The sequence below is a fragment of the Amblyomma americanum genome, chromosome 11 (assembly GCF_052857255.1).
Source record: "Amblyomma americanum isolate KBUSLIRL-KWMA chromosome 11, ASM5285725v1, whole genome shotgun sequence".
In the NCBI taxonomy this organism is placed as follows: Eukaryota; Metazoa; Arthropoda; class Arachnida; order Ixodida; family Ixodidae; genus Amblyomma; species Amblyomma americanum.
The window spans coordinates 36,410,204-36,438,006 of NC_135507.1; the positions used below are offsets into that span (position 1 = coordinate 36,410,204).

The 27,803-nt window shown below is 45.2% G+C and overlaps 1 protein-coding gene and 1 long non-coding RNA gene across 2 annotated transcripts in view; one reads left to right on the forward strand and one right to left on the reverse strand.

Annotated features, from left to right (window-relative positions):
- LOC144110772 (uncharacterized) overlaps positions 1-27,148 on the reverse strand; it is a 189,539-nt gene extending 162,391 nt beyond the window's left edge. Inside the window, exon 1 of the long non-coding RNA XR_013309921.1 lies at positions 27,022-27,148. This is a non-coding gene — a long non-coding RNA (uncharacterized LOC144110772). The remainder of the gene's footprint in view (positions 1-27,021) is intronic.
- On the forward strand, positions 186-27,716 carry LOC144110770 (lysosomal Pro-X carboxypeptidase-like). The gene is made up of 9 exons (XM_077643867.1): positions 186-499; positions 3,528-3,668; positions 5,398-5,499; positions 7,574-7,755; positions 10,340-10,497; positions 12,066-12,235; positions 15,025-15,183; positions 24,940-25,127; positions 27,044-27,716. The coding sequence occupies exons 1-9, from the start codon at positions 398-400 to the stop codon at positions 27,333-27,335; spliced, it is 1,494 nt and encodes a 497-aa protein (XP_077499993.1). The 5' UTR covers positions 186-397; the 3' UTR covers positions 27,336-27,716.
- The last annotated feature ends 87 nt before the right edge of the window (positions 27,717-27,803 follow it).

Genomic DNA, 27,803 nt, shown 5'->3' on the forward strand with positions numbered 1-27,803 from the left:
CGTTCCAGACATCTGTCCCTGTACTAGACGTGGGTGACACATGCATCGCACAGAGTAGTAGTGCCGAAGTTATCTCGTTGCTGTTATCTCGTCCGCCTACCACAATGAAGATAACCCGAAAGAACGGAAAATAGGAACAGAGGGCACATCCATTATCACAGAAGATAGTCGATAGTCTCGATATCGCCCCGTAGAGCAGTGCCTGGGCCGACGCCAGGGCGGCAGCGTCTTATGCAGGGCGTTGGGAAGCCGTGCTACTGAAAGGGAAAACGCAACGGCATGTAGCTGGTGAGAAGAGGCGTCAAAGGCGACTTGTGCTGTGAGAGTGACTTGAGTTCCGCCGAATCCTTATATAGAAGGCCCAGGAGGAGGCAGCGAACAGCTACACACGGAAAGGATGGGTGCCGCTCTTCTGCTTTTGTTCACATCATGCGCCCTTTTGCTGGGGTCCCGAGCTGCACTCGACACGTCGTTCAAGGAGTACAAGTTTAGGACGAAGGTGCGTAGTTGTTTGTTGCCTTAAGACTTTGTTTGCACGACCAGCCGCTTCTCAATCCAAGTATCGCCGGAGTGTGTTTCGAGTGAGACAGACAACTCTTGGCGTTGGTTGCGTAGGTTGAAATGAATTCATCCCCCTACAAGGCTTCCCTGAACAGACTGTCAAATGCACAGCGTGTACTGTTGACGTGAACCTTACTGGCAGAACAGAAGAACAGAGCGTTGCCAGCATGCTGTCAAGAACAGGAATTTATCGCAGGAGAGCGACACATATCGGGCAGTTTAGGAAATGTTTCTGTTCGAGAAGAAAACAACGAGTCGCATTTTATTTGTAACGCAGCAAAGCCAGATTTCTTGCGCATCCGTTTTAATTCTGAGGCAAATGGGAAATATCGTAAGATAGTGCTGTGAACATATCGGTGTGAATGGTCTAACCTTCAGATGAGTAGTAAAATCTTGCTACTAATGTTTGTCCCGCGTTCGCACCGAGCAGTTAAGACTGCCACAGAAAAACAATTGGTTTTGACAATAAATCGCGGAAAACTTCAAGCGACCGGTATGTAATCTCTCGATATGCGAAAAAAAACTGCGTTCATACATAACTTTCCGTCGAAAAAATTAGCTCGTCAAGATTTTCTAGGAATGCTGCAAAATGAGAACGCTAGCAGACCGTACAATTTCAACAGCTTCGTAGTCCACTTTTTATTAATCTGAAAATTGGGCCGTTCAGTTGGACTGATGAAAAGGCGTGAAACGTAGCTTACTTGGACCCTTTTGAAGCAATCGCAGCCGTGTTAGCATGGTATGCACACATCGCTGAGGAAGGGATAGGAATGACTAACCAATAGGAGTGTGCGAATATTCATAAATTTCGAATACCGAATCAAAGCCCTCCTAATCAATTATTCTAAGGAATAAAAAAGTGAATGCTCAAAATTATATGAAGCAAATTGAATATCTCCTCAAGTCTTTATATACTTTTCGAATAATTGGCTCGAAAGTTCGAATAATGCCTGCCGTATTTTTCTTCGGTGACTATTCCAAGAAACAGGGACCATACATGCCTGGTACTATGCTGCCATTATCGGTATGCGCGGGATAGAGGGTTCAACTCCACGGTGCGGTCCATTACCATGGTGATGTTCATAATCCTCATACATGGCCTCAGAGATTGGACGACGCGACAGGGCCAAGGCAGTTTCAGCAAACCCGGCATAATGCCGGATCTCTGAGGCCATGCCTCATATATAGCTCTTGTCGACCCATGCACTAAGATGTTGCGCTCTTTTACGTTTCGTTATCAAAAGCAAAAAAGATTTTTCCTATGCGCATAACATGACAACGATAAAAGTTAATACACTGACCTCGAGTTGCGACCCCCTCAAATTAAGATCAGTGTTGCGTCTTTCAAATAATACAGCTCTAACTCCGAAAGCAATGCTTCCCTGTTTTTCACGTTTGATAATTGAATATTCGCACCAGTAGCAAGTATTCGTTTATATATTCAATTCGTAATCTATTCAGATCTCTCACTATTCGATTCGTATTCGACGCGGTTTTCAGCTAAACTATCTTTATTCAATTCGGTAGAAAAGCTAGAGTATTCGTATTCGATTTGAAAAAGTATTATTTGCACACCCCTACTAACAATACCATAAGAATGCGTTCAGTTAACTTTATCTCATAGTATAAAATTAAACGGCGCGAAAGACACGAACACCGGCATGTCTAACATTCTCGGATAAAATTTTTGAGAATTAGAAAATTGTAAGAAACTGTTACGAAAATATTGAAGGTAATGGTCTACTTTTATGACGTCTAGCAAAATCTTTCTTTTAAAATGTTTCCATTGGTGGCATCGAAAAGTCACGACTGCCATAGAAAACCAATGGACGATAATAAAAAAATTAATCGAAAAATGCAAGAGTGCCGTCCGTGATCAAATGATATATTGATTGTTATAACGAGATCTTTCATTATATGAAAAAAAAAAATCGCATTCATAAACGGCTTCCTGCTCAAGAATGGTTCTGTGCGGAATTGTTTGGAATGAGGGTGGATAGAAAGAGCACCTCAAATTTATAACATTAGACAACCAACCCTACAGCAAGTACTACTGTAGCTTTATATCGGAGCTAATAACACAAGGACATTAAAGCACACTCTTATTGTGGCAGATTGCTACAACGGGCTGGTTATACCAGGTGTCCCAGCTAAATGTAACCAAGCGTTTAAAAAGCACGGAATGTCCTAGCCGCGTGAGACCAACTGAGGGTTGTTTAGAGTCGCGTCACCTAATCTGCAGTATTTTTGCTCGTTATTCAAAGTTAGCTAATTAGTTAAGCAAAATTAGCAAACTTTTTAATTATTACCCTGAGGAACACAGTGTCAATGGAAAAATTGTAGATCACTTCGAAAAACAGTTGACTGCAACGTTTGCACTAAGATGCCGTTAACGTAAAGTAGTTTTTTCTGGCCTTAAACCCTAGCTCGCAAAAAAAGAAAAGCGTCCACGGCACAATAGCGCCATTTAAACATCCCAAGACCCGTATTAGAAAAAAAATCAATTTTTACTGAAGTGCTCTCTCCGATTAGCCTTTGCGTGCACACTGGGACAGAGATGTGACCCACCAGTTGGTCACGTGATGGCTTTCTTTTAAGGCCAATAAGTAAAGGTACGTAAATCGTACTTTGATGGAAAAAGCCCAGCTGGCGGTTTTTTGAGACGATCTAGAACTTTTACATTGACACTTTGTTCCTAAAACCAATTATAAAAAAGTTAGCTAGTTAGACTTATCTAATTAATCAACTTTTAATAACGAAAAAAATACTACAGACTAGGCCACACGACTCCTAACAACCCTCAGTGAGTTTCGCTGGCCTACGACACTTCATCTTTTTTAAATGCTTGGTTACATTCAACTCGTGCACCTTATACCACTCGTTGAGTTCGTTACAATCGTGTACTTATGACCACCATGTTTCCTCTGCGCACCATTATTCACCAGGTTTGCTCGTTCGCTTTTCAGTTGGACCACTTCGCCTTCCACAACAATAAGACCTTCGAAATCCGCTATGTTATGGCTGACCAGTACTGGGACCATGACGGTGGACCAATATTTTTCTACGCTGGTAACGAAGCTGAACTGGAGAAGTTCATTCGAAACACGGTGAGTTCTCACGCAAGGAACAATTGCGTGCAGAATAAAACACGACTTTCACTACACTGGCAGTTCTACTACTGCGTTAGTTCGCTTTTAGTTGTACCCCATTGAAAGTAGATTTGTAGTTGTTCGCGACTGTACTGATTACATTATTATTTAATACCAATTTATCAAACACAGTGAGGATTCGTATAGAAAAGCATGTATAGAGATTGACAAAAACACACACTCACCGAAAGTTGCACAAAAGAAAGAAACATTGACGCTTCGACGCCCACACGGATGCCTGTATCACAATGAAACGATGACCGCAGATGGGGCCTAGTCGGTTGAGCATTCGCCTCGCACGCGGGAGGTGCGGGGTTCGATCCCCAGTGCCGCCGGGTACCCACCGGTGATACAATGGGTACAAGCTTTCTCCTGGTCTGGTGCTCGGCTTATCTGGGGTGGAATGCTTGGGAAATGGGTCTTTGACCCCGCCTTGAAAAAAGAAAAACCTTGTGTCATGGCACTCTTTAGCCACAGACGCCCTCGCGCCATAAAAATTCATCATGATCATCATCACCACCATCACAATGGAGCGAAGAGACAGATTGGTGCGTTATATGGGGTCGAAGTTTCTGAAGCAGCAGATGTATGTTCCTGGATTATAGCCTTGTGTACGCTTAATCGTATGTTGTGTCGATTCAATGCACAGAGACTCCATGAGTATGCGTATTGACCCTGGCAATGGCATGAGTCGGTCCCGTCCCAGTCAATGGAATGACGGCACACTTAAACATTTTTTTAATTATCAGTACCCTCATGGTAAACCAATAAGTAGGGTAATGGGTTGAATACAAATATATTGATATGAAGTGCACAGCAATTTAGACTTTGTTGTGTATCACATGAAGATTACGTCAACAGGAAACCGCTTTCAGTGAAAAGAACAAAAACTTACTCTACGGCTGTTTCTACCTGTGTGAAAACTGAAGAGCACCAGATGAACCGGAGCCTTGAATGGAGCTTCGGTATTTTACTTAGTTACTTAATGAGTAAAATTCTCTCCCGAATAAGCCGTACGTCTTCCGTCAGTGCCCCCCTCGCAGGCACTCATGATTAGGTGACTGTTCCTTCCGCAGTAATGTATGACCACTTCTTGCTAAGCCATGGACGTAGCGGGCCAGGGTTCGAGTCATTACTTGTATGCAGGCCCTGGGCATTAACTAAAAGAAGACTTTGCAACGCGTGACTTGTTTCTGTAGCAACTTATGCCAGTCGCTTTTGACACTTTTGCTCTCCATCTATGCACGTTGTCACTTTTCAATGGTGTCCTTTTATTTTTCTTTGTCATGGTGCCAGACATAAAGCAACACTCAGGAAAACTGTATGAAAGTGTTGTTCTTATTAAATTTGTTAGTTAAAATTTATTCTGCAACAGCCTACGTTGAAAATTGTCCGCCTGTAAAAGACGCACTTATTGTTGCGCTAACTGGATTTAGAAATATTCCCGCCACTCAATTCAAATTCGTGACGCCATCAGCATAAATGACACCGTGATTAACGTCTTGAATTGAAGTGAAGCCTCTGAGATTCGCGGCTTTTGTATTTCATTTCTACGTCAGTTCTAGCTTACAAAAGTACAGTTTTTGATTAAAGAAGCGGCTTTGTGATTAGCACGGTAATCTGTCGATACAAGCCAACTTAAATTTGTCCTCAGTGCAGGCTTGAAGCTTGGACTTTGTTGTTTCAGGGTGTCATGTGGGAGTGGGCGCCGGAGTTCAACGCCCTCGTCGTATTTGCCGAGCACCGTTACTACGGGCAGTCGCTGCCGTTCGGAGACAAGTCGTACGAGGTAAGTGTCTGCTTGGGCGAGTTGGCCCCCTTTTCTGGGGAACTCGCGTTTAGACGTACGGTACGCTTTTGGCGCTTTCGCCGTAAGGAGCGATTTTTAAGACGCAGCTCGTTTTATTTTTTCAAATGCGCACAACTTACCTCATATACTAATTGCTTCCACCTATCCAAACTAATGTGAACTACATCGAAGTAAGTCTCACATCTGTTATTTGCTTTAAGTGCCGGGAATGGTGTCAGTTTTTGCAGAAATTGCGAAGACTGCAGCTTCGATGGCCGCAAGCGGCGCTCGTGTCGCCCTCTTTGCCGCACCCTGTTTCACGGGTATCACGCAAAGCTAAACATGCAAAGAGCAAAAGAATTTGACTTCTAGATGTGAAAATGAACATGCGAACATTCCTTTGCGAGACTGTTGAACATTACTTTGGTTTTCTGCATGTTAATTTTTAGACACACCATTCTGCTCTGCCTGTCTAACTCATTGATCTTCTTTTCTTATCCGAAAAGTGTGCCATGAGGCATATGTTTAAAAAAGGGGAAGGAATGCACGGGATTTAAAGTTAAAAGAAGGAGTGACGACCCGTTGCGCTGAGGTAGTCGCATAGGTTGCTAATGAAACGGTTGTTCATAGTCCACTTCACGTAGTCACTTTCGCGGTTCCACCGCAGGCGTACCTCCCTGAGGAGCCGTTTTCTTATAGCAGCCGTTGCTGGGCACATCCACAACAAGTGCCGCACATCACAAAATGTCCGATGCAGCGCTACAGTGAGGGCACCTGTCAGGTGCTGGCAGATCTTTGTCACGCCACCGATGACGGACAGATGGTGTCAGAGCCGCCCCTCATTGATCATGATTTGCAGCTGACTCAGCAAGGCAATGTCATTAGTAAATCGCAGATTATTTAGGTATTCTCCATTAACTCTTATCCCAAACTTTTCCCAATTCATGCCACGGAATACCTCCTGTAAACAGGCGGTGAATAGCATTGGCGAGATCGTGTCTCACTGCCTGACGCCCTTCCTTATTTGAATTTTATTGCTGACTTTATGGAGGATTAGGGTAGCTGTGCAGTCGTTTCAGTATTTTCACATAAGTCTATTCTAGATCCTGATTCCGCAATGTCTGTATGACTGCTGAGGTTTCCACGGAGTCGAATGCTTTCTCGGTAGTCAGTGAAGGCTATATATAGGGGTTGGTTATACTCTGCGCATTTCTCTATCACCTGATTGATAGTGTGATAATGGTCTATTGTCGAGTATCTTTCCCTTAGCTATAGTCAAAGCGAAGAAAGAGGTGGTTATAGTTCTCGATCACTCTGACGCGAGCGTTACATTGTCGAAACGTTATCCTGAAACTTGAGAGATAGATGATGAGCAGCCTGTACAAAGAAGAGAGACGAATTGACGCAATCTTTGCTGAACATTGGAGGAGGAATCAAGTTAAACCAGGGCATGTGACCCGCTTAACGAACAACCGCTGGACAAATCCAATACAAAGGGAAGGCAGACGAAACCGCTAGTGGCAGAGCATAAGGTGGCGTGGTGAGGCTCAAATGCTCGAAGGAATAGGATCGCCTCACGTGCAGCAGGGCAAACTGCATTAGAGGCAAGTGGGATAATTTTCTTTCATTCAATAATAATAATAATTGATATTTGGGGAAAGGAAATGGTGCAGTATCTGTCTCCATTATCGTTGGACACCTGGACCGCGCCGTAAGGGAAGGGATAAAGGAGAGAATGAAAGAAGAAAGGAAGAAAGAGGTGCTGTAGTGGAGGGCTCCGGAATTATTTCGACCACCTGGGGATCTTTAACGTGCACTGACATCGCACAGCACACGGGCGCCTTAGCGTTTTGCCTCCATAAAAACGCTGCCGCCGCGGTCGGGTTCGAGCCCGGGAACTCCGGATCAGTAGTCGAGCGCCCTAACCACTGAGCCACTGCGGCGTGTTCTTTTATTTCGGAAGTTGAAGTTTTGTGATGATGGTGACGAAGTTGACGTATTTCGGAAGTTGAACTTTTGTGATGATGGTGACGAAGTTGACGTAAGTGAAGGTGATGACTTTCACACGCTGCAGAGCCCCAACAATATCGGGTACCTTGCTTCGGAGCAAGCTCTTGCCGACTACGCCGACCTCATCCTGCACCTCAAGTACACTCTTCCCGGAGCCGAGATGAGTCCCGTAGTCGCCTTCGGGGGCTCCTACGGCGGCATGCTGGCAGCGTGGTTCAGGCTTAAGTACCCGCACATCGTGGACGCGTAAGTCGGGGCCTTGTTTTTAACAAGCAAAGAATAAGACGCGTTCTGTGCGAGCTGCAGTGTAAGAGCGAGACGAACCAGATCTTTCGGAGCAAGAACAACAACAAAAGCAATGGTTGCGTATATTTAGAAACAAAAAACAAAAAATCGCAGGGGCACCTGATTACATTATGCGTTGGCAACGGGATAGCATTAGAAACTGTTCATGCTTTTACCGGAAGTAACGTCCCTCCCCTCCAGCCAATGGGCGAGTTTAATGACCGACGCCACATTTTCCCCCAATGATCCTTCTAATGACATCGCATTAGAATAATTCCAAAGCTTACCCTTGCTCTCAAGGCGAGAAAAGAGGACAAGAAGAAAAAACCGGCCCTCAGTCATTCGCCCGTACAATAGGTTCGTGACGGCACGCTGCAAACTGCTGCACCAAAGACCACGCATTGCTAAGGTACAGACTCTGTGGAAAGCAAGGAGCCCAAGGGCTTAGCTTTTAACGCGTGCAGTGTGGCTCTTCTGATTTCTAGCTCTCGGAGGGCTGAGATTGACGGCTCTTCTCGCCTTCACGGGATTTGAAACGCTGGCGGTGCATAATAAGCCACACAGCGTGACCCCGAAGCGAACATCTTGGACTCTAAGTTGCTGACAAAGCTATACTTATTAGGATTGATCCATGTGGCAGACGGTTATGACCCACAACGAGACAATGCCTGAGGCGCCAAGCAATGAAGTGCTCAAAGTACTTGCGAACACTTTCGAAGGGTCGTGATAATCGGCCCCGCAAAGCGCGAAGCGAAGAGCTGTGGGGAGCAGGTTTTGTATGATTCGTTGCACAGTTTTTTTTAGCAGGTGCAAAAATTGCAAGTATATCTCCGTTGTACGGTAGAATAGCTCACGAAATATTGATAAGGAAGTCAACAATCTAGTACTTCGGGCAGTTCAAACTCGTAGGCTAACGAAAAAGTTTGATATTCGATCAAGGGCTCGAACTACGGGCTATGGAAAGGAAAAAAATGATAACTTCAGGAGACACCGCGATAACACACACTAAACACAAATCAACTCAGATGGAGCATGGTTTGTGCTCTAGCGTGATCTCTAATCGCGGTTCGAAATACTGAGCGAGTATTCGGGTATATTGTTACCCCCTCAAACTACGGAGGTTACAACGGGAGCAAATCTGTAATATATTCTCACCCCTCCTCGCCCCCCCCCCCCCCCGAAAATGGAATACATATTCCGTAATTATCGGGTTAAAAATCAATGCCAGACCTGCTCCCAATACCAACCGTAAATACTCGGTATTTCATGAGGTGAAAATTTAACCCAGAACTGGCGGAGTATAAAGAATCTTGATTAAAGAGGTCGCTAGATGTTAAGTCTACCCTCATTTTGCTTGATTCGTGCTAGAGTACAAAGTGAGTTAAAGAATGATATCAAGCCAGTTGATATTTTACCGGAAATTGAGACGAAAAATTGACTAGGCCGGTATATACGCGTAATACGGACCAAACAGATAACTGATTTTCTCTGAGGCTATCACGTATTGCTGACCAAGCGGCAGACCGGATGCCAAGCGAAGAAAAATTCAGTCGGTGGGAAGAGAAGACTACGAAATTTGCTCGGATTAGATAGTTGTGGCTGACCTAACAGTGGACCAGTTGGAGATAATAGGGAGAGGAAATTTCCCCTGCGTTGGGCCCACTTTGGCTGCTGACGATGGCGATGACCGTTAGGACTGAAAAGCCATGTGGGCAATTAACAAACGCTGAAAAACACGCTCGGTAGAAAGCGGTTATAGCCAATATTGTAAGCAAAGAAAGCGAACTTTCAGAAACACTAAAACTGTTACGTGAATGCCAGTTCGCACTACTTTATAATTGAGACGGCGCTAGAATTTTTCTTTTACGATTGAGACCATAGAGAATAGTGATGTTAAATAGATGACATGGATAAACGAAATTGAATAAGAGCTCACGAATAGACGCTAGTCCTCTGTGCCTTGGGGATGCAGGCAGGACACCTTTTTTATTTCTTTTTTCTTTCGCCCAACATCGTGGGACACTGAGGAAAATTCCGTGGAATTATTATTCCAGGTAAAAATTTGTCATCTCGCTCCTTCTAGTTATGTTAACGTTTGTCCGGTAGCGAAAGACGCATTTATGGCTGAGAAAACAGTTTATAAAATTTCCCGCCACTTGATCCAAACTCGTGACGTCTACACCGAAAATGACTCCGTGATCACCATTTTGAATTGTAATCTAGCGTAGCCTCTGAGATTCGTGTATAATTTGGTGTTGAGGCACGCAGCTTAGTATCGAAATCTTCCGGCTGATGGCGCCGCCTGTATTTGTTTTTTCGCTCGTTTAAAGCTTAACTGAAAGCTCGTTTTCGATTAGAGTGGCCTCTGCCGTTATAATTTCGTAGTATCGACACAGGCCAACTTTAATTTGTCCTGAGTATTCTCCTTAAAGTATGTGACGAAACGCTTTTTATTCACAGCTTTTAGCCCTGATAGCCGACCAGAACTTTCTGGAAATAAAGTAAATGAAATTAAGTTTAATTGAAATGTATAACAACTTTTCAGAGCACTCGCCTCCAGTGCTCCGGTCAACATGTCTCCGGGCCTTGTGCCTTGCGGAAGGTTCAACGAAGCAGTGACCGCCGCGTTCGAACGAGAATCTCAACTGTGCGCCGATGCCTTAAGAAAATCATGGACCGAGCTGCAGAAACTCGGATACTCGGGTAAGTGACTCATGGCGGACCTTCGGTTGTTATGATAAGTAAAAACACAACAACATGCACCCGCCGCGGTGGCTGAGTGTTCATGGCGCTCGGCTGCTGACCCGAAAGATGCCGGTTTGATCCCGACCGCGACGGTCGAATTTCGATGGAGGCGAAATTCTAGAGGTCCATGGTGGCTTCACTTATATATAGAAATAATCATGACTATTTCGTGCATAATGCACGTCAAATTAGGTTCGAAGGGCCACCGACACATTTTAATCAATTTACGAAACAAATACGGCGGGTAAAATGGCCAAAAAAACATGCGAGAAAAGTTGATCCAGGACCACTCGAAGTGTGACAGTAAGGCTGAAAGGTGATCGCAAACGGGTAAATGTTGCGGAAAGAAGCGGAATTTGGGGCCCTCAGTGTTCGATAAAGATGGCGCCAGTGTTCCTGGAGATGTTGAATATGTCGCATGAATAAAGGGGACACGTATAAAGAACTTTAGAGCACCAAGTTACGGTCGAACGGTGAATCGAGAAAGTCAAGGAGGTACTCCCTTTGCATTCGAAATGTGTCAATATTCTTATCCTTAATGCGAGCTCAGTGTTTAGGGGAATCAGTCGTTTTGAATTTCGGATAAACAAACCTAACAACCTTTTTCTGTATTCCTTCAAATAGTACTATGCATAGTTAAGGGATCTCTGATGAACGAATATGTTCAAGTAGTTGAGTGAGTCATGTTTTCCGGCAGTCATACTTTAACTTACCAGAGGTTGTAAAAAACTGTTTTGCAAATTGATACAAGAAAAAAGTTTACCAATACCCCTGAAGAGAAAAGTGTACTGCTGTATTTTAGCGGTACTCACCTACGGAGCAGAAACGTGGAGGCTAACATAAAGGGTTCAGCTTAAGTTAAGGACAACGCCGCGAGCCATGGAAAGAAAAATGATAGGTGTAACGTTAAGAGATCGGAAGCGGGCAGAGTGGGTGAGGGAACAAACACGGGTTAATGACATCCTAGTCGAAATCAAGAGAAAGAAATGGGCTTGGGCAGGGCATGTAATGCGAAGGCAGGATAACCGCTGGTCTTTAAGGGTAACGGAGTGGGTTCCAAGAGAAAGTAAGCGTAGCAGGGGGCGGCAGAAGGTTAGATGGGCGGATGAGATTAAGAAGTTTGCAGGCAAAGGGTGGATGCAGCTGGCAAAGGATAGGGTTAATTGGAGAGACATGGGAGAGGCCTTTGCCCTGCAGTGGGTGTAGTAAGGCTGATGATGATGATGATGATGATGATGATGATGATGAACGTTAAGAGACCGGAAGCGGGCAAAATGGGTGAGGGAACAAATGCGGGTTAATGACATCCAGGAGACGGCAGAATGTTAGGTGGGCGGATCAGATTAAGAAGTTTGCGGGTATAAGGTGGCCGCAGCTGGCAAAGGACAGGGCTAATTGGAGAGACACGGGAGAGGCCTTTTGCCTGCAATGAGCATAATCAGGCTGATAATGATGACGATAATGAGAACAAGAAGAAGGTAGGAAACGCTGGCATACGTGATAACTCCTCTTTGCACCTGTTCCAGAGGCCGGATGCCGTCAGCTGGGGAAAAAATTTGGCCTCTGCCAGAGCTTGCATCCCAGCAACTACACGCTCCTCAGGGACTGGATTAAGGAGAGCTACTCTATCCTGGCTCTGGCCAACTTCCCTGAGCCTTCGGACCTCGTCGGTTCGCTACCTGCTTATCCCGTGCGGGTAAGATGCGATTCAGCAAGCACACTCCCTGACACGCTGTAAGGAACATGATTTATTTTTCATTCAAGACTATAGAAATGACCTGTTACGGAGCCTGTTTTGCTTGTGGTTGACTTTCCTTATCGGAACGCGGTTGTCCGCCACCTTAAGCTTCAGCAGTTCAAGAAAATGTGTGGCTATACTAATTCCGCCCGCCTTCTTGCTAAAATCCTTTTTTTCATGAGGGGGGGGGGGGGTCGAATTAAATAATTAAGTACGCGAGTTTGCCCACTCTTGAAATTTGTACCAGCTAGAGAATTTGGTTCCAATGCTTCAAGAGCTCTGCCTTCTTTCCTGGTGGGCTTTCTGAACGTCTCGGTCCGACTGCGGTACACCTGCTAGCAATATCCACGTCGTTTTTTATGCTGTCAGCGTTACCGGTAACTGCGCCTGCTAAGCTAAATTCGCAGAACTCAACGTCGATTATCTAGCCTGAGGTAAGTGTACTTGGTAGCCTACAGAACGCAATAATGAGGTAATCATTTGAACGGTGCAGCAGTACTTTCAGAAATACGTCCTCATTTATTTTAAGAGGCACCGTCCCGACTGCTGCCCATGAATGAAAAGAAAAAAAAACATGCTTACATTCCGTTGGGATAGCACGGCTGGGCAATTCTTTCGTACCGCATTGTTTTCTATGCCATTCACGCATTGCTATCGATATCCACAATCAGTGTGGCATGCCCAAGGGATACACTCTACGAAAAAAGAGACTAACAGCGGGCGAGAGGTTAGTCTTTTTGGGGACTAACTGACCTGCCACTGGTATTCGTCCTTTACGGGACTAACTGCGAAGGTTCGAACTGTTGGTCCCCTTGGAAAGGGGACCAACAGGGGACCAACGGGGTACCAACGGGCGGCGACAGTGCTCTCACTGGCCTTAGACGGCATCCTCGAGTCGAGGTCTTCTTGTGCAATTTTCGCGTGCTGCTATGCCGCGATGCGCCCCCCGATAGTTTCTTTCTCAGCAGGTAGTCCGTTGATTTTGCGCAGGGCGCGCAATTGTGACAAAAAGTGTGTCGTGTGCAAATTGAGGGTCTAACGGGGCGTTTGAGGACTAAAGTTGCCTTTGTTTCCCCCTGGATCGATTTTTCTTTTAGAGTGTAGGTTTAATCGTTCTGTGACAGAGTATTCAAGCTGTAGTGATTACGAAGAAAAAGGCGACAGCGGCGTAAGACGAGAGCTTTGTTATTTATTTATGCTGAGCCTCGAATCTCTGAGCAGCGTTAGGAAAGCTGCGAGGAATTACATTGCTCGCGAAGTTTTGTTAAGAAAATCCGAGCTGCTGATGGTATGTCATATATATTTATTTGGAATCTTAAATGTTCAGAAAACGATTTCTGAAAACATCGGTCCCTACACGCCTTATATCGCTGACTCTCTAGCTAGGCTATGAAACGTAAAACGTGAGTGCCGTGGTAAATAAATTACAGCAGACCACATGTGTGTACAGCCCATGCCACATGAGTGCAGGCAATGTCCGGGTACAAAAATAGCTTAAATTAGATGGAGAGCATTGAGCCATATTGTGTCTTTCGCAGAAGACGCTATCATGCGGTAAACAGTAATCATGACCAATGTCTCCATAACAAAGCACGATTAATTAATTCCTGAAGCAGAACTCATAAAGCTCTCGGGCATAAAGCCGCCCCTGGTAACTTGACACGGGCTGGCGGCTTGCACGTATGCTAAGATTCTCTCCTCCAGGAACAATTAAGGGATTCGTAGATACTCCATGCGCATAAGTTGCTGAGTGTTGGTGTGCTAGTGTGTTGATAAAGCTAATTTAGATATGTAACCTGTCCTTTTCCTTACTTTTGGTTCACTATGTTAACTTAATGACTTGAGGTGAGAACGTAGAGATGCGCTCCTTAGTTTTATCTCACCTTCTCCATGACATTGTTTTGATGGAAGCAGACATTTTTATTATTATATTTAAACGACGTAATCATCTCACTAATATTAAAATTGCAGGCTTGTTCTTGCGTGCGGTAAAATTGATTCAGTGGGCGAGCGATATGCGCTCTCTTAACAAATATTAGCTATGGTTTAAACTTTTGTTAACCCTGGCGAGAAGCGAATGCGTTCTTTGCATGGCTACGTTCACAAACGCCGCACACACTGCCGAACGGATTGTCTGTAAAGCGTCGATGAAATGCCCGATGGGGCGGTTGCCACCTGTCACTGCAGGCAGATGGCGATGACGTCAGTAGGTCACATGACGTGCCACGTGACACCACATGACGCCTGTCACGTGACTGCACTGACGCTTTTTTCTTGAAACCTAGCGTAGTGAAGCTTTTGCTTCAAAAATTGGTAGGGTTTTAACGCAGTCGAACCGAGTAGACGTGACAAAAGCATGTGTTCAGACTGTTTGGCTCATGCGTTTGCTTTGCTGGGTCGTCGGCACGTCTGGCGACGCTATTACGTAGTTCGATAGTAGTATTAATTGATGAAGACGACGACGTACACTGCACAGCGCGAGAGTGCGTTGCAGTTTAGCACGAAGCGTGATAGGCTGCGGTGATAGCACAGTGCTCTCGTGCAGTGGCCTGCGAAGCTGTAGTTCTGTTCGCGCCGCCGCGCCTTCGACTCCCAATTGTAGATTTATTTCATTTCTGTTTCTTTACGTACGTACGTCTATGTACTTACGTCTACGTACGTAGGTGACAAGGTTCTTGGTCGGCATTGGTGAGCGTACGAATGCTTTAGCACTAAAATGATTTATAATTGGTCTTCACTCTACACAGGAGGCGTGCAAGGGTTTCATCGAAACGCCAGCCAACAAGAGGTCGGCTTTGGTGGACGCTGTTGTGAAGGCAGTCGGCGTTCTGTACAACAGCACCGGCAAGCGCCGGTGCAACGACCTCTTCATCTTCCAGCGTAACCTGGGAGGTTACAGGTTCCAGGTGAGCGCCAAAAGTTTAAAACCCGAAATCTTGTTCCCAGCCCTCTCGCTCCTCCCATTACCGGAAATGGGGAGGAGGAAAGGGTGATAGTTATTGCTGCACCCTCGGCCACCTAGTATACACACGCACATGTATCGCTCAATGCTGAGAGCGTCCCGTTTGAAACGCGCTGGTGGTAGGTGCCAACGCACTCTATATTTTGTCTAGCTATGCTTCTCTATCGAGTCTTTCAAACGTAATAGTGCTAGTTCACCCATTCTAAATACAAATACTTTGATTTTGTATTTAGAATGGTATTTAGATTTTGTATTTAGTTAGTCTACCCAGCTTTGAGGTCTCAATTGACATGTATAGGTCAATACCCTAGTTTTAAGCACTAACTATCCACCCATTTCTTACTAACCTATAACGCTGATGCATTCACATAACCTCCGCTCTCTGCGAACCCCAGTGCATTGGGGATACTGGATATGCTTGCCTTAACTTCTGGATGCATACTGACTCGTTCGAGCAAAATGCGCCCAATGGTTGCTTAAGGTCTTCCATACACTGCACAATATGAGCAGAAATGTTACAACCTTGCAGAAACATTTGGCTAATAACGGTGAATAAAAACACGAATAAACAAGAACGGTAAAGTAACAAGTTTTGTAACACCAAAGTTAATAAAATTATGAAATATTTGCCTCATCTTGTGCTGTTATTTTATTGTGCGATGAATTTCCTTCATCAATGAAACTTTTTCTTAGTTGGTTCTCCTAAAAAAAATATTAAATTTGTTTCTGTAGGAAAATTTGTATTCCTACCTTTGCGCGTTTGGAGTAGTAAATACAAAGTACTCTAACCCTTGCTTGGTGAATGAGAATCTGTTTTTGCTGTTTGTTCACGCTTTCGTTTACTAGCCTGCTGTATCCGCGGCTGTTGGTTCTCTTTGTGATGCAGTGATTTACTGTGGATCAAAAATCAGGAAGTCATTGCTGTCCTAACAAGTCCGAATAAAACTCCGCTAATACTGGTGTCAGTTCACGCTCGCCCAAGAAACACGGGCATAAATTTCGGATGGGTAAAATACATACGTCCAACAATCTCGGAACACCTGTGTCAATAGGCGGGAACTGCAATGCTCCGCACACCGCTTGGGGGCATGACCATCAATCAAAAAAAGAACGCCAACTACTGATTATTCAACCCGCCCTTTCGACCTCTAATAACGACAGGAGGACAAAAATTTGTTTTATTTTGGAACCGGCGCTGTCGTTTTTTTTTTTTCGACTTGGTAGGGTCCCAACGCTGCCTTCAACACGAATGCACTCTCCAGATCTGACGGGGCGGAGGAGTCCCGGTGGGCCAGAATGCGAGGCAGGTTTTGACGCATGGAGTAGTGGGCACATCCCCATACAGATAGCTTTCAATACAACACGAGTGAAGAAAATCCGAAGATAAATCTCATTAGCACATTGGGATGGTGTTCGGAAGGATACAAGGAGCCAAACCGCAAGCCCAGACACGAATAAATAGCGTGCGCTAACAGGACGAACACAGGAAACTTGGAGACAGAGAAAAGAAGCGCTTCTTTCCTCTGTCTTCAAGTTTCCTGTGTTCGTCCTGTTAGCGCACGCTGTTTAATAGAAATGTATCAACTAGCCCGTCAGAAAGTTCTATCCCAGACACGATTATGTCAACATTACAAGCGGGTCCCAAGGATCACACCGTCAGCACAATAGTAAACGAAGATCAGCCAACTCCCTACCTCCGCCTTCTACAAACATATGGGCACGTAGAAAACTAGCAGAGATAGAGGCTACTCGGCAACCTGAGGACGCTGACAGAAAGATACATCGATCAACTGACTGACAGCTCAGGCACTCTGCTATGAAAAGCAACTGGGGCATAATAGGTGGACTGACTGGTGCAGTAGTCTGGGTACAAGAAAAGATAAAAAGATAACAGAGCCCTCTGGAGGTCTTTCAGAGGCGTGGAAAAGGGGCGCCATATTAAAGATCATGCTGAAAGTATCCTGCTCGCCCCGCAGTTGACACCGTAGGAGTTTGCAGGGGAGGCCGCAGTCCTTCTTTCCCCTACTTATGAGCAATCGCCCGCCCTGCCACCGATGAAGGACGTGGTGGAAAACGTGGGAATAACATATCCGTTTAACAGATTAAAGCTGATGGCTGCTATAGAAGCAGCAAGCGAAAGAACATAACCGGGGCATGGCAACATTCAATACGAAGTCTTGAATTAAAATGAGAAGCTGTTGATGCCCTTTTGAGTATGATAAATGAGATACGGCAAAGAGGAAAAGTTCCGCAAGACTGGAAACACTCAGTCGTCGTCGCGATACCAAGCTGGGAAACCACCCAAAAACATACAATAACTGCGGCCTATATATACTTAACGCCCAAATTTGTAACATTTATAATATGGTTGCCATGCGCTTATCTTGGTGGCTTGAAAGTGAACAAAGGCACCGCCCGCGAGAAATTGGGCTCAGGTCAAACCTCGACACAGTAGCAGGATTGGCTTCACTAGCTGAAGACGTGGCGAATGCATAAAAGCATATGATAACGCGTCACACGCAAAGATCCTTGAGAACATGCAAGATTTGGGCGTTCCCATACAGATTATGAAAGTAGTACACAACCTGCTCACACAGGACCCTCCCTATTCGGCTCACTGGAGAAGAAAACCGTAAATACACTTCAAATATTTGAGCTCCACAATACGCAGTCTTCACCGCCTTGCTATTTAACATAGATTTCATACCATTGCCTTGGAAATTAGGAGAAACACAACACATACAGCTCATGATTTATGCAGATGATGTCATGATATGGTCAACTAAAGCATATTGCGACGCAGAAATTTCATTTACAAGAAGCCTTAAAACAGTGGAGAAGCGGGCTTGGTACTGTTGCCACAGGAGTATAGCTACATACACGTGGCTAACATTAACCGAAGAAAGAAATTTCAAGCTACAAGGTTGGCGGTCACAATTGGTAACCAGACATTGTCGATGAACTGAGAGTTATTGGGTTAGACATACATACGCTCTAAACAGAAAGGTGTAAAAAGGGAGTAAAGTGTCCTCTAGAGCACTTCTATTTTATGAAAGGGAGTGTGCGCTAGATCTAGGACACTTTGCTCCCCTCTTTACACGTATATAGGTGTATTGATTTTTAGAGTGTAGATCAGGTAAAGGAACAAAATGGCTACACAGGACAAAGAAAACGTCAGCGACTACGCTGCACTTGATGAAACGCATCTCGTCTAGGGTTGGAAAGGCTTGGACAGAGAAGGCCAGACGCCTCGTACGTTCAGTATTTCAACCCACGATGCTATACGAGGCTCAGTTCCATCGGCTGACATGACGGCAGTGAGTGGCACTAAAAACGATAAATAAGAGCGCAATGCGCACCATCATTGCTTTGCCAAAACTTACACCCATCCTGATTGCCCAGAAATATGCAGAATTGAACGCACTGACAACTAATTTAACACATAGAGGCAACAAGAGATCCAGAGAGAAATATTCTTACGCCCGTTGCAGCTCTATACTGTGAGGTGACAGCACAAACACCAAAATGATAGGCCCTCCCCCCCCCCCCCCCTCCCGCCCGCCCCAACTCCCTCCGCGGGCATACATGACAATGACCACAAACAAGACAAACAAGCTCCATTGAAAAGCAAAAGCCAGCAAAATGAACGGTGGTTGATATAAGTTCAGGAACGTGTATAACTTATACAGACGCGTCGTTCATAGAAAAGGGTGGAAGAACGGCTACTAAAAGCCCTGCACACTGAGTTAATCACACGACGCGAATACGTCTCCGAATACCCGGACCTGCTTGGGATGGTGCTCTATGCTATCCGTGATTCAAATGAGTCTATAAAAGACATGCCATCTATAAGAGAAGCCCATATCTACGCGTACACCTTAGTGGTTATTAAACAACTTAAAAGAGTTACAAATACACTAGACATCACGCAGGAGAAACATGCTCCTAATACGGAAATAAAGAAACGCGTCCACATACATGAGACACAAGAAGATGCTCAGAATGTTCACTAGAAGAAAGCGGTGTTCTTCACGCAACAAACAAAAAAATACGAATGCCTCGCCCACTGGCTGCCCTTTTGATTGCGCTCCGCTCTTCCCATCTTGTCGTCCTATAAAAGGAGAGGTAGACGTCCTATGTTTCCCCCGTCCACTTACCGCCTCCTTCGTAACCTAACACGATTGGAGGAGGTAATACCTTAGAAGAAGGATAAGAGCTGGGGCGGCCCTTACCCTGTCGGAGATATGCCGATGGGGCCCTAAAGAAGTTGCAGAGCTCAGCGCATGTCTGAAGTGTCTTACACTGGCTGCTGAGGTGGATCTTTGCCACTCTTTGTGGACTATCCCAGGAAAGCAGGACTTAATAAGAAGACGATTACTGGAAGTTGAACTTACAACTGCAAAGGAGAAGCACCTGTCCTTGTAGCTTAGAGGCAACTACAAAAGCCGGAGCTCGCTAAGGTTTCTAAGGTTTAAGAGAACCGGCTCCACCACCTACTTAGCTGATAGTAAGCCTGTTATTATGCCACATGGCAAGTAGAAGTAAAAGTATAATAGTCACTCACCAAGTCAAAGTAAACATTTTTTTAACTTTCACTTGTTTTACTTGGTTGGTGACTGTTATACCTTTACTGTTACTAATGCCTGACCAGACGAACTTTCGTCGAACCCTTGACTATGTCTACATGGCAAGTCTTTGAATTATTAAAAAGTTGGGATTCTTTGTATCTTTCACGTATTGCAGCAATTTTTCTGGGATTAGTAAATTATTGTCCGAAACAGTTGCGTACCCAACAATTCTGGACAAAGCCATTTTTGAACGGTAAAAAAGTTTATGAAAGCAAATTTTTTCATACATTGTGAGATTTCACCATAACAATCAATACATCCGCAGGTCTCCCGTCGGCAGGGATGCATTTTTGTGCCAGTAACATTTTCCCGATCGTCAAAGCGTTTCTCATTGGTTTTCTAAGGCAGTCTGAAATGCTGATTCGATTGATCGAAAAACTTTAAAAGAAGAATCTTGCTACACATCGGAAGACTGGGCCAGTACCTTCAACATTTCTATCACAGTAACGTACAATTTTCCAATATTCAAAATTTTTGCCGAGAGAATGTTGGATTTGAGCAAAACAAAAGTTTAGATGTTTTGTAGAATGGAAAATTTAAAAAGCCTCCAGGAAGAACCACATTCGATTTTTGTGTCTAGTAAAAATCAATTCTATGACACTCTCTTGGTATGTTGATGTTTCTACGGAAGCAGAAGAAGCATTTCGCCGCCATTTGATTCAAACGCGTCAAATATATGCCGGAAAGACTCCGTGGTCATCGTTATGCTGTGAATGATAGAGAAACTAAGCCCCTGAGATCCGCGACTATTGCATCGATGCGCCGCACTTCATTGCGAAATACATCAGTGATGGCGAGACATTCGTTTATGTTATCCTCGTCGTTCAGCGCTGAGAGACCGACGAATATTTGTTGTTAGGATGCCGTAAACATTAATACACGTGAACTTCCATTTGTCGTCTATGTCCGTTTATTAAACGGCTATTCCATTCATCTGTCAGGAACAAGTCGTGCAAATTATGCAGCAATGTAATTGAAAAAAAAAGATCGAAACGTCTAAAAGACCGCGAAAGCAACTTTTGAACAATGTGAAACACGGCCATAGCGATTCTAAGATCCACAAGTGCGGATAACATTCGAGTATCATCCAATGACATGTGCAGCTATTACTCCTCACTGCAATAGATCACTCGGTTCCCGGTTTTCGCCGTAAGTTACTTGTCTATTTCTGTGATTTCTAAACATATGACGACTTTGAGATAGCGGGAAAACTCAAAAAGCGAGGTGCGGAGCTTACACTACAGCGTACAACAGAATTAACCGTGTTGTCCATTGAAGTAATGTTTCTACGGTCAGGCAGTGCTGGCTTCTGTCCGACTTAATTTCTTTGAAAAAACACCGTAAGGAAGTCTTGAAAGCTAGCGTTGAAGCCTTGAAGCTAATTAACGCAAGCCAATTAGTGCAATGCCTAAGCTGTGCATTTGTCTGGAGTTTTTGGGGAAATGATTTATCACGAGTGCAAGCTTTCTCATCCTTTTACAGCGATAGCTGTTATAGGCGTCTCTTCCTGGCTTTCTCGTCGCCGTCGGCGTAACCGGTCAACCTGGGCCGCATAAGCCTACGGGTGGCTCCGTTTGAAACAGCCGCCTGCCAGCGCAGGGATGCACCACGTGACCACTACACCAGTGGTCACGTAACTGAACGCCTAAACAGCTACCGCTGAATCTCGCGTTACAAAGTCGTTACCATCCTGTTGGATTTCTTTTTGTTAATATTTAGGTGGTGCGAAAGCTTGTTTGTGACAGCGCTGCTACTACCAGCGGTGCGACTAGCAGCACAAGAGCACGAGGCAGAAATTTGAGGGGTCACTTAAGTTTCGACACAGGGGTATGACGTGAAAGTGTTAATAGGTTAATGCCCATATATGCAGAATTGGTCACTCGCGACTTTACATCCATACATCGCTGTGCACCCTCATACCACTACTGGTGCAGTGGTGCAGTGGTTCATGTCCAACAATCTTGGACAAAAATTTCGAATATTAGAAAACTGTGAGGTACTGGTATAGAAATTTTGAAGATAATGGTCCCTTCCTCCGATATGCAGCAAAATGTTTATAATGTTTCCATCGCTTTACGTTGAGCAGTTAAAAACCAATAGAGAACGTTTTTGATGATATCAAAATCATTAACAGGATGTCGCGAATTGGCAGCGCGTCCCCGACTTTCCGGAGGGGCCCGGAACGCTATCGCGTGCATATTCGAAGAGAACAAGAGAACAAAGAGATCAAACAAAACAAAACGAAGTCGTATTTATAATTTAAAGGAAAATGGGCCAATAAAAAAGGCAAACACCAAGAGACAAAGACACACAACACGCGTCCAACACTACAGAATAAAAGGCTTGGTTTATGGGGTTTTTACCTCCCAAAGTAACTTAGGCTATGAGCGACGCCGTAGTGGAGGGCTCCGGAAATTTCGACCACCTGGGTTTCTTTAACGTGCACTGACATCGCATAGTACACGGGCCTCTAGAATTTCGCCTCCATCGAAATTCGAACGCCGCGGCCGGGATCGAACCCGCGTCTTTCGGGTCAGCAGCCGAGCGCCGTAACCACTAAGCCAGCGTGGCGGCTTCAGACAGAATAAAAGGAAAGAGTTGACCAGGTACTGAGAGTCCCAGGTGAAGCGGGGATGCCTTGCAGACAGGGCGAACGCGGGTCCATGTTGTGCGACGCGTCGCTGGCGATGCGTCGAAGGAAGCGGCGGAAGGGAGCCAGGTGGTAGTAGGAGCGGAGAGGAACACAGGAAGACGCCGACGGTTTCCCGTCAAGAGCCCGAAGAACTTGGCAGCTGCAGGAAAAACGTTGCCAAGTCCTGTCGACGACGTCACGAGACGTCAGAGGCTTAAAGCAGGCTATCCAAGGGTGCCTTTAGGCAGCACGGACCCTCAGTCCATCGGCTGCCACCTCCAAGCTTGAAAGGGACGCAGAAGGCTTACGTCGATGATCCAAGGGAGGTCACGGCAGCACGGACCCAACGTCCTACGGCTGCCACCTCCACGCTTGAATGACACGAACTCCGCTGTGCTGTCTTCCTTCACACTTCGGCTCGTTGACACGTCAGCTTTACACTCCTCGTGCTCGCCACGCTCTTTGTCGCCGTCGCCTCGCACACATAGTTAGCACGCGCACAAGCGCAACGCTGGGCTGACACGCGCAGCGCTTCGCTGTCCGACGCACCACTGTCGACGCACCGCGTTCAAAAATCCTCCGAGGATCTTTTGTGCACCTCACACAGTAAAGCAATGCAAGCCTGCTGACGAGAGATCTTCGGATATACTAATTGCTATAGCGAAATCTTACAATATATGAAAAGAAATTGTGCCCATTATTTTTTTACCGCTAGAAAATGCTTGTCTAGAATAGTTGGGTATGGACGCATTACTGCCCGAGAAGCTGGCCACTTCAAACACAGCCACTGGTGGGGCTTGTGAGACCCAGATTGCTCTGCCGAGCAACCTCTCGCGATCAAACATTAATTTAACATCTACGTGCACATGATGGGCAGTTTGCTCAGAATGCGGAGGGCAGGTTGTGATGACGTCACAAGGTCACGTAACCTAGGTGGCAGGTGGTCCACCTGCTTTACGCTCGACGACACCGAGACGCCGATTTTTCTACGGAATGGAAGCCTTAACGCTATCACGTTAAATGTTGTAGAAGCCCTCATTAGTACATCATAGTCGAAAGTCGAACCTCAGTCGGAACCCTCACAGTAAAAACATAGTTTCAGTGGAATTCAAAAGACTATGACTAATAAGACACCGGGTTAGACATGCGTCCACTTAGAGTTTGTAGCGTATATTTCACTCGCGTGACCCTTACCCGATTACGCTGACGTGGTTTGGAATCCGCATACAAAAATGATTGTTAGAAGTATAGAGGGGGTTCAAAGAAAAGCACTTTGATTCATATACAACACCTCTGGTGGACAGGCATCGATATCCGATCATCTCAGCCGCTCCGGTTTGCGCGTTTTGGAATTTGGTGAAAAAATTCACCGTTTAAAAATGTTATTCGCCATCATAAATAATCATAATAAAATAGAATTTTCTTCTTATATGAGTACAATAGAACACGACAAACTCGTCACAAAACAGAGAAAAGCGGTAGTATTACCTCAGTGCAGAACCAATGCGTACAAGCTGTCGTTCTTTCCAAGAACGATAGCCGATTGGAAGAAGTTACCTCATTATCACCAAATTTTTTTTTCTGCAATAAGTTCCAGCTAGTAAGTTTAATGCATGTTTCTTGATTCTTCAAGTGTATGCTTTTAATGCTTTCTGTACTTGGATGTAAATGTATTGCGTTTATGTCTTCTTTCTAAGCTAATTTGTTCCGCAGAAACATTGCTTTGCGCATGAACAGTTAAAGCCCTGTCTAACGAAACTCGATTTTCCGAAGTTGCCGATCTAACAAACAAATCTAGATTCCACGGCAGGTGACCACTGGGTTCAATGTTCTCAATAACCCGAAATAACGAAACAAACGACCTCTAAACCCTATGTAACGAAGTTTTCCCGAGAATAATTGAGTAACGAAAGGTCAGTTCTCTCTTATTTTCCCACGATGTCTCGCAGCTTGTTGGAAACAAGACAACAATAACGTCTAGACGCGAAAGTCACAGCCCTGGTTTAGTTCTGACAGGGCTGCAAGTCGTGCTGCTGCACTGAGCGAAGGACAAGGCAGTCGGCGGCGCTTCCCACCTTGCCTTCGAAATCATTTTGTCATACTGCTTTCATGGACTTTTGATACGCGCTGGCGTGGGTTGTCGGCAAATACGGTGCCGTGGTAGCTTTTCGGTGCGGCTACGTTACAATTTAAGATTTCAAAGGCGTGGAGAAATGCGTTGTTCGATTTGACGAATTTCCAGATTTAACGAAATAATTTGTAGCTGCTTTTCACTTCTTTAAATCGAGATTTAACTGTATATGCTTTCTTTTTGTTGTTGTTGATGCTGCTGTATGTTGTGGACCAAGCACTGTACACGTCACGAGCCCACTACTGCCTTGCTACCAAAAGGTGGCAGGCAGTATTGAATAAATAAAAATAAAAAACCCCTCTTTCTCAGACGTGCAACGAGCTCATGATGGCGACCTGCGGAAACGGCGTGACCGACATGTTCTTCCCTTACACCTGGAACGCCACAGCGGAGAGGGAGAGGTGCTGGAAGGAGTTCGGCGTTTGGCCGGACTTTTATCGAACGATCATGCTCTACGGAGGAGACAGCTTCGAGACTGCCACCAACATCATCTTCAGGTGATGCGGCTTGATAAGATCTGTTCCAACCGTTCTCAGGGCTACTGCGAAGCTAAAGCAAGCTTTGAGTAGCCTGCAGCTGACACTCGAATCGCAGTTCTACTTTTTAGGGTTGCGCCTCACTTGGCTCAATGTCGTCGCCCTTGATCTGCGTTTATTTGTTTTGCAATCAGCCCCGCAGAAGTGAATTTACTTGCTGCTTGAACAACTAGCCGCAGTGTAAAGTCCTCTAGGACGGGTTAAATACGCGATAGGTACTAACCCTTGAAAGAGACATTGAGGGCAACGCTATTTAATTTTGGTTCGTTGTAAAAATTGTGTGAGCCCTTCTGGCTATGGTGATGTTTGTCGGAGATGATGAGACGGATTTATTGCTTACCAAACTGAATTTAAATATTTTCCCGCCACTAGATTCAAACCACACCGAAAAGGGCTCCGTGATCACCGTTTTGGAGTGAATTGCAATGTAGCCTAGCCTCCGAGATTTCCGTTCAAAAGTGTCGACGCACCGCTGTTTACTTGCGAAATCAGCCGGGTGATGGCGACACCTGTATTTCATTTCTTGGCTTCTTATAGCTTGGAAAAGCGGTTTCCAGTGATTATAACGTGTTTGTTGTTAGTGTGAGATAATTCATCAACACACGCAAAGTTTGATTTGTTTTCAGTGTTTATAACGGGGTCATACGGGCAACTGCTTCAAAGAACTCGCTTGTTTAGCGTAACTTCTTTCAGGGGAGTATGAACTACACGATCGCCGATGGCCGTCTCTCCATGAGTGTCCCCATTGCGAACAAAAACAAAAAATATTCCGCCACCATGTAGAAGAGGTTGAAGCAACAAGCGTTAGCTGTTTGGTTTACTAGAATTGATATAAGTGAGATTAAAGTAAGGTACACCAATGAAAATGCGAATTTGTCATCTTGGACGTGACGTCAATCAATTATCAATTGGATATATTAGTGATGTCACCAATCAATCACCAATTTGTGAAATTACTGACGTCACTAACCAACTTCCAATTGGGTTGCTATATCGATTTTCAGGGGGGCCACCACCTTGAATTCCTTGGAATTAGAAAATTTCCCGCCGAATGGAGGTGGTAGCAGACCCCAAGAAATCGAGAAACGTGATGAGTAAGAGCTAACGCTCAGACGCCAACGGCACAGATCTGAGGAAAAAACTAAGAACAGCCAACACCGTAAAATAAAAATAATAAATTACCTGCGTCATGCGTTCTGCAAGCTCGTTTGCAACACAACATGGTTAGCTGCCACGGTGTCACATGACAATCACACCTTACGTTCATAAAAGCTATTCACTACTGCGGTGTCGACACCTTTTGCCTCCACTTTACTCGCTTCAGGTGTTCACTCTGGATCACTGCGCAGTCAAACGCATCGCAGACTAAAAAAAATTGGAGGGAACGTTAAGCTCCGCCTTAAAGGCCATGACGCGGTAGCGCGTAATGGATTAATTTCCACATATGCAAAAGGTCATTCTCTACTTTACATATACATCCTTGGGTGTCCTCATACCCCTTCCTGGCGCAGTGGTTCAGCGGTTAAACGATGCGCCACTGCTCTGCGATGGCAGGTGCTCCCAGTGGCGGGCCTTGTGCGACCCAGGCTGCTCTTGCCGAGTGACCAATCATTGATTAAACTGCCACCTTCCACGGCGGACAGTTTGCTCACTACCCGGTGTTCAGGTTATGACGGCACCGCAAGGTCACGGGACTTAGGTGGCCCACCTGCCTGCTAGTTTGCTCTCTGGGGACCACCTGCCAGAGTCACGCCAGTGATTTTTCCGCTCGCAACGCGACGCCGGCAACGCTGACACCCGATTTTCTGGTGAACGGGGCCTTTAAGGCTATCGCATTAACACTGAATATGCTTACCTTATGTCTTATGTCTTCCCAGCAATGGTGAACTGGATCCGTGGTCCGCTGTGGGCGTGCTGGAGCCGCCTTCGGACGATGTGGTGGTCCTGCTCATACCTGGTGTCGCGCACCACGCGGACCTGCGCTTCTCTCGCCCCAGCGATTCTCCGGAGCTGGTCCGGGCGCGTCAGATCGAGAAGAACTACATCCGCCACTGGATCTCCAACTTCGCCGATGTAGGGGACCGCAGGCTACAGGTTCTTGTGGACAGAGTGTCTGACAAGAAGAAGGAGCAGAGGAAGCGGAAGCTGCTGATCAAGCACCTTCTGTGAGGTCTGCAGATTAGTGAATGAATGATCCTTGACAATTAAAGGAATATCCTTTACAAAAATGGTCTATAACCAGTCTGTAGACTTCTTATAGACTTTATTGTCTTCCTATAGATGTATATTTTTGTCTATTCATAGTCTATAGGCTATCTATAGACAAAAGTCCACTCAAAGTGTATGGCCATAAAATCTATAGATTGTCTATAGACTGTCTATAGGATTTTTATTGCCTACAGATTGTTCTCTAGGGCTTGTCTGTAGAATTTGTATTGTCTATAGATTGTTAATTCTCTAGGGTTTGTTTATAGAGAGCCTATAGATTTTATAGACAGAAGTCTATGGACAATCTATAGACTGTCTAAGGAAATTTTTGTAAGGGATTGCACGGCCTTCTCGACGTTCAAGGCGGGGTCTTCATACCTCCTGCACCAAACGCCGTTGCCATGCTACTGACGGCACTCTATCTAGCAT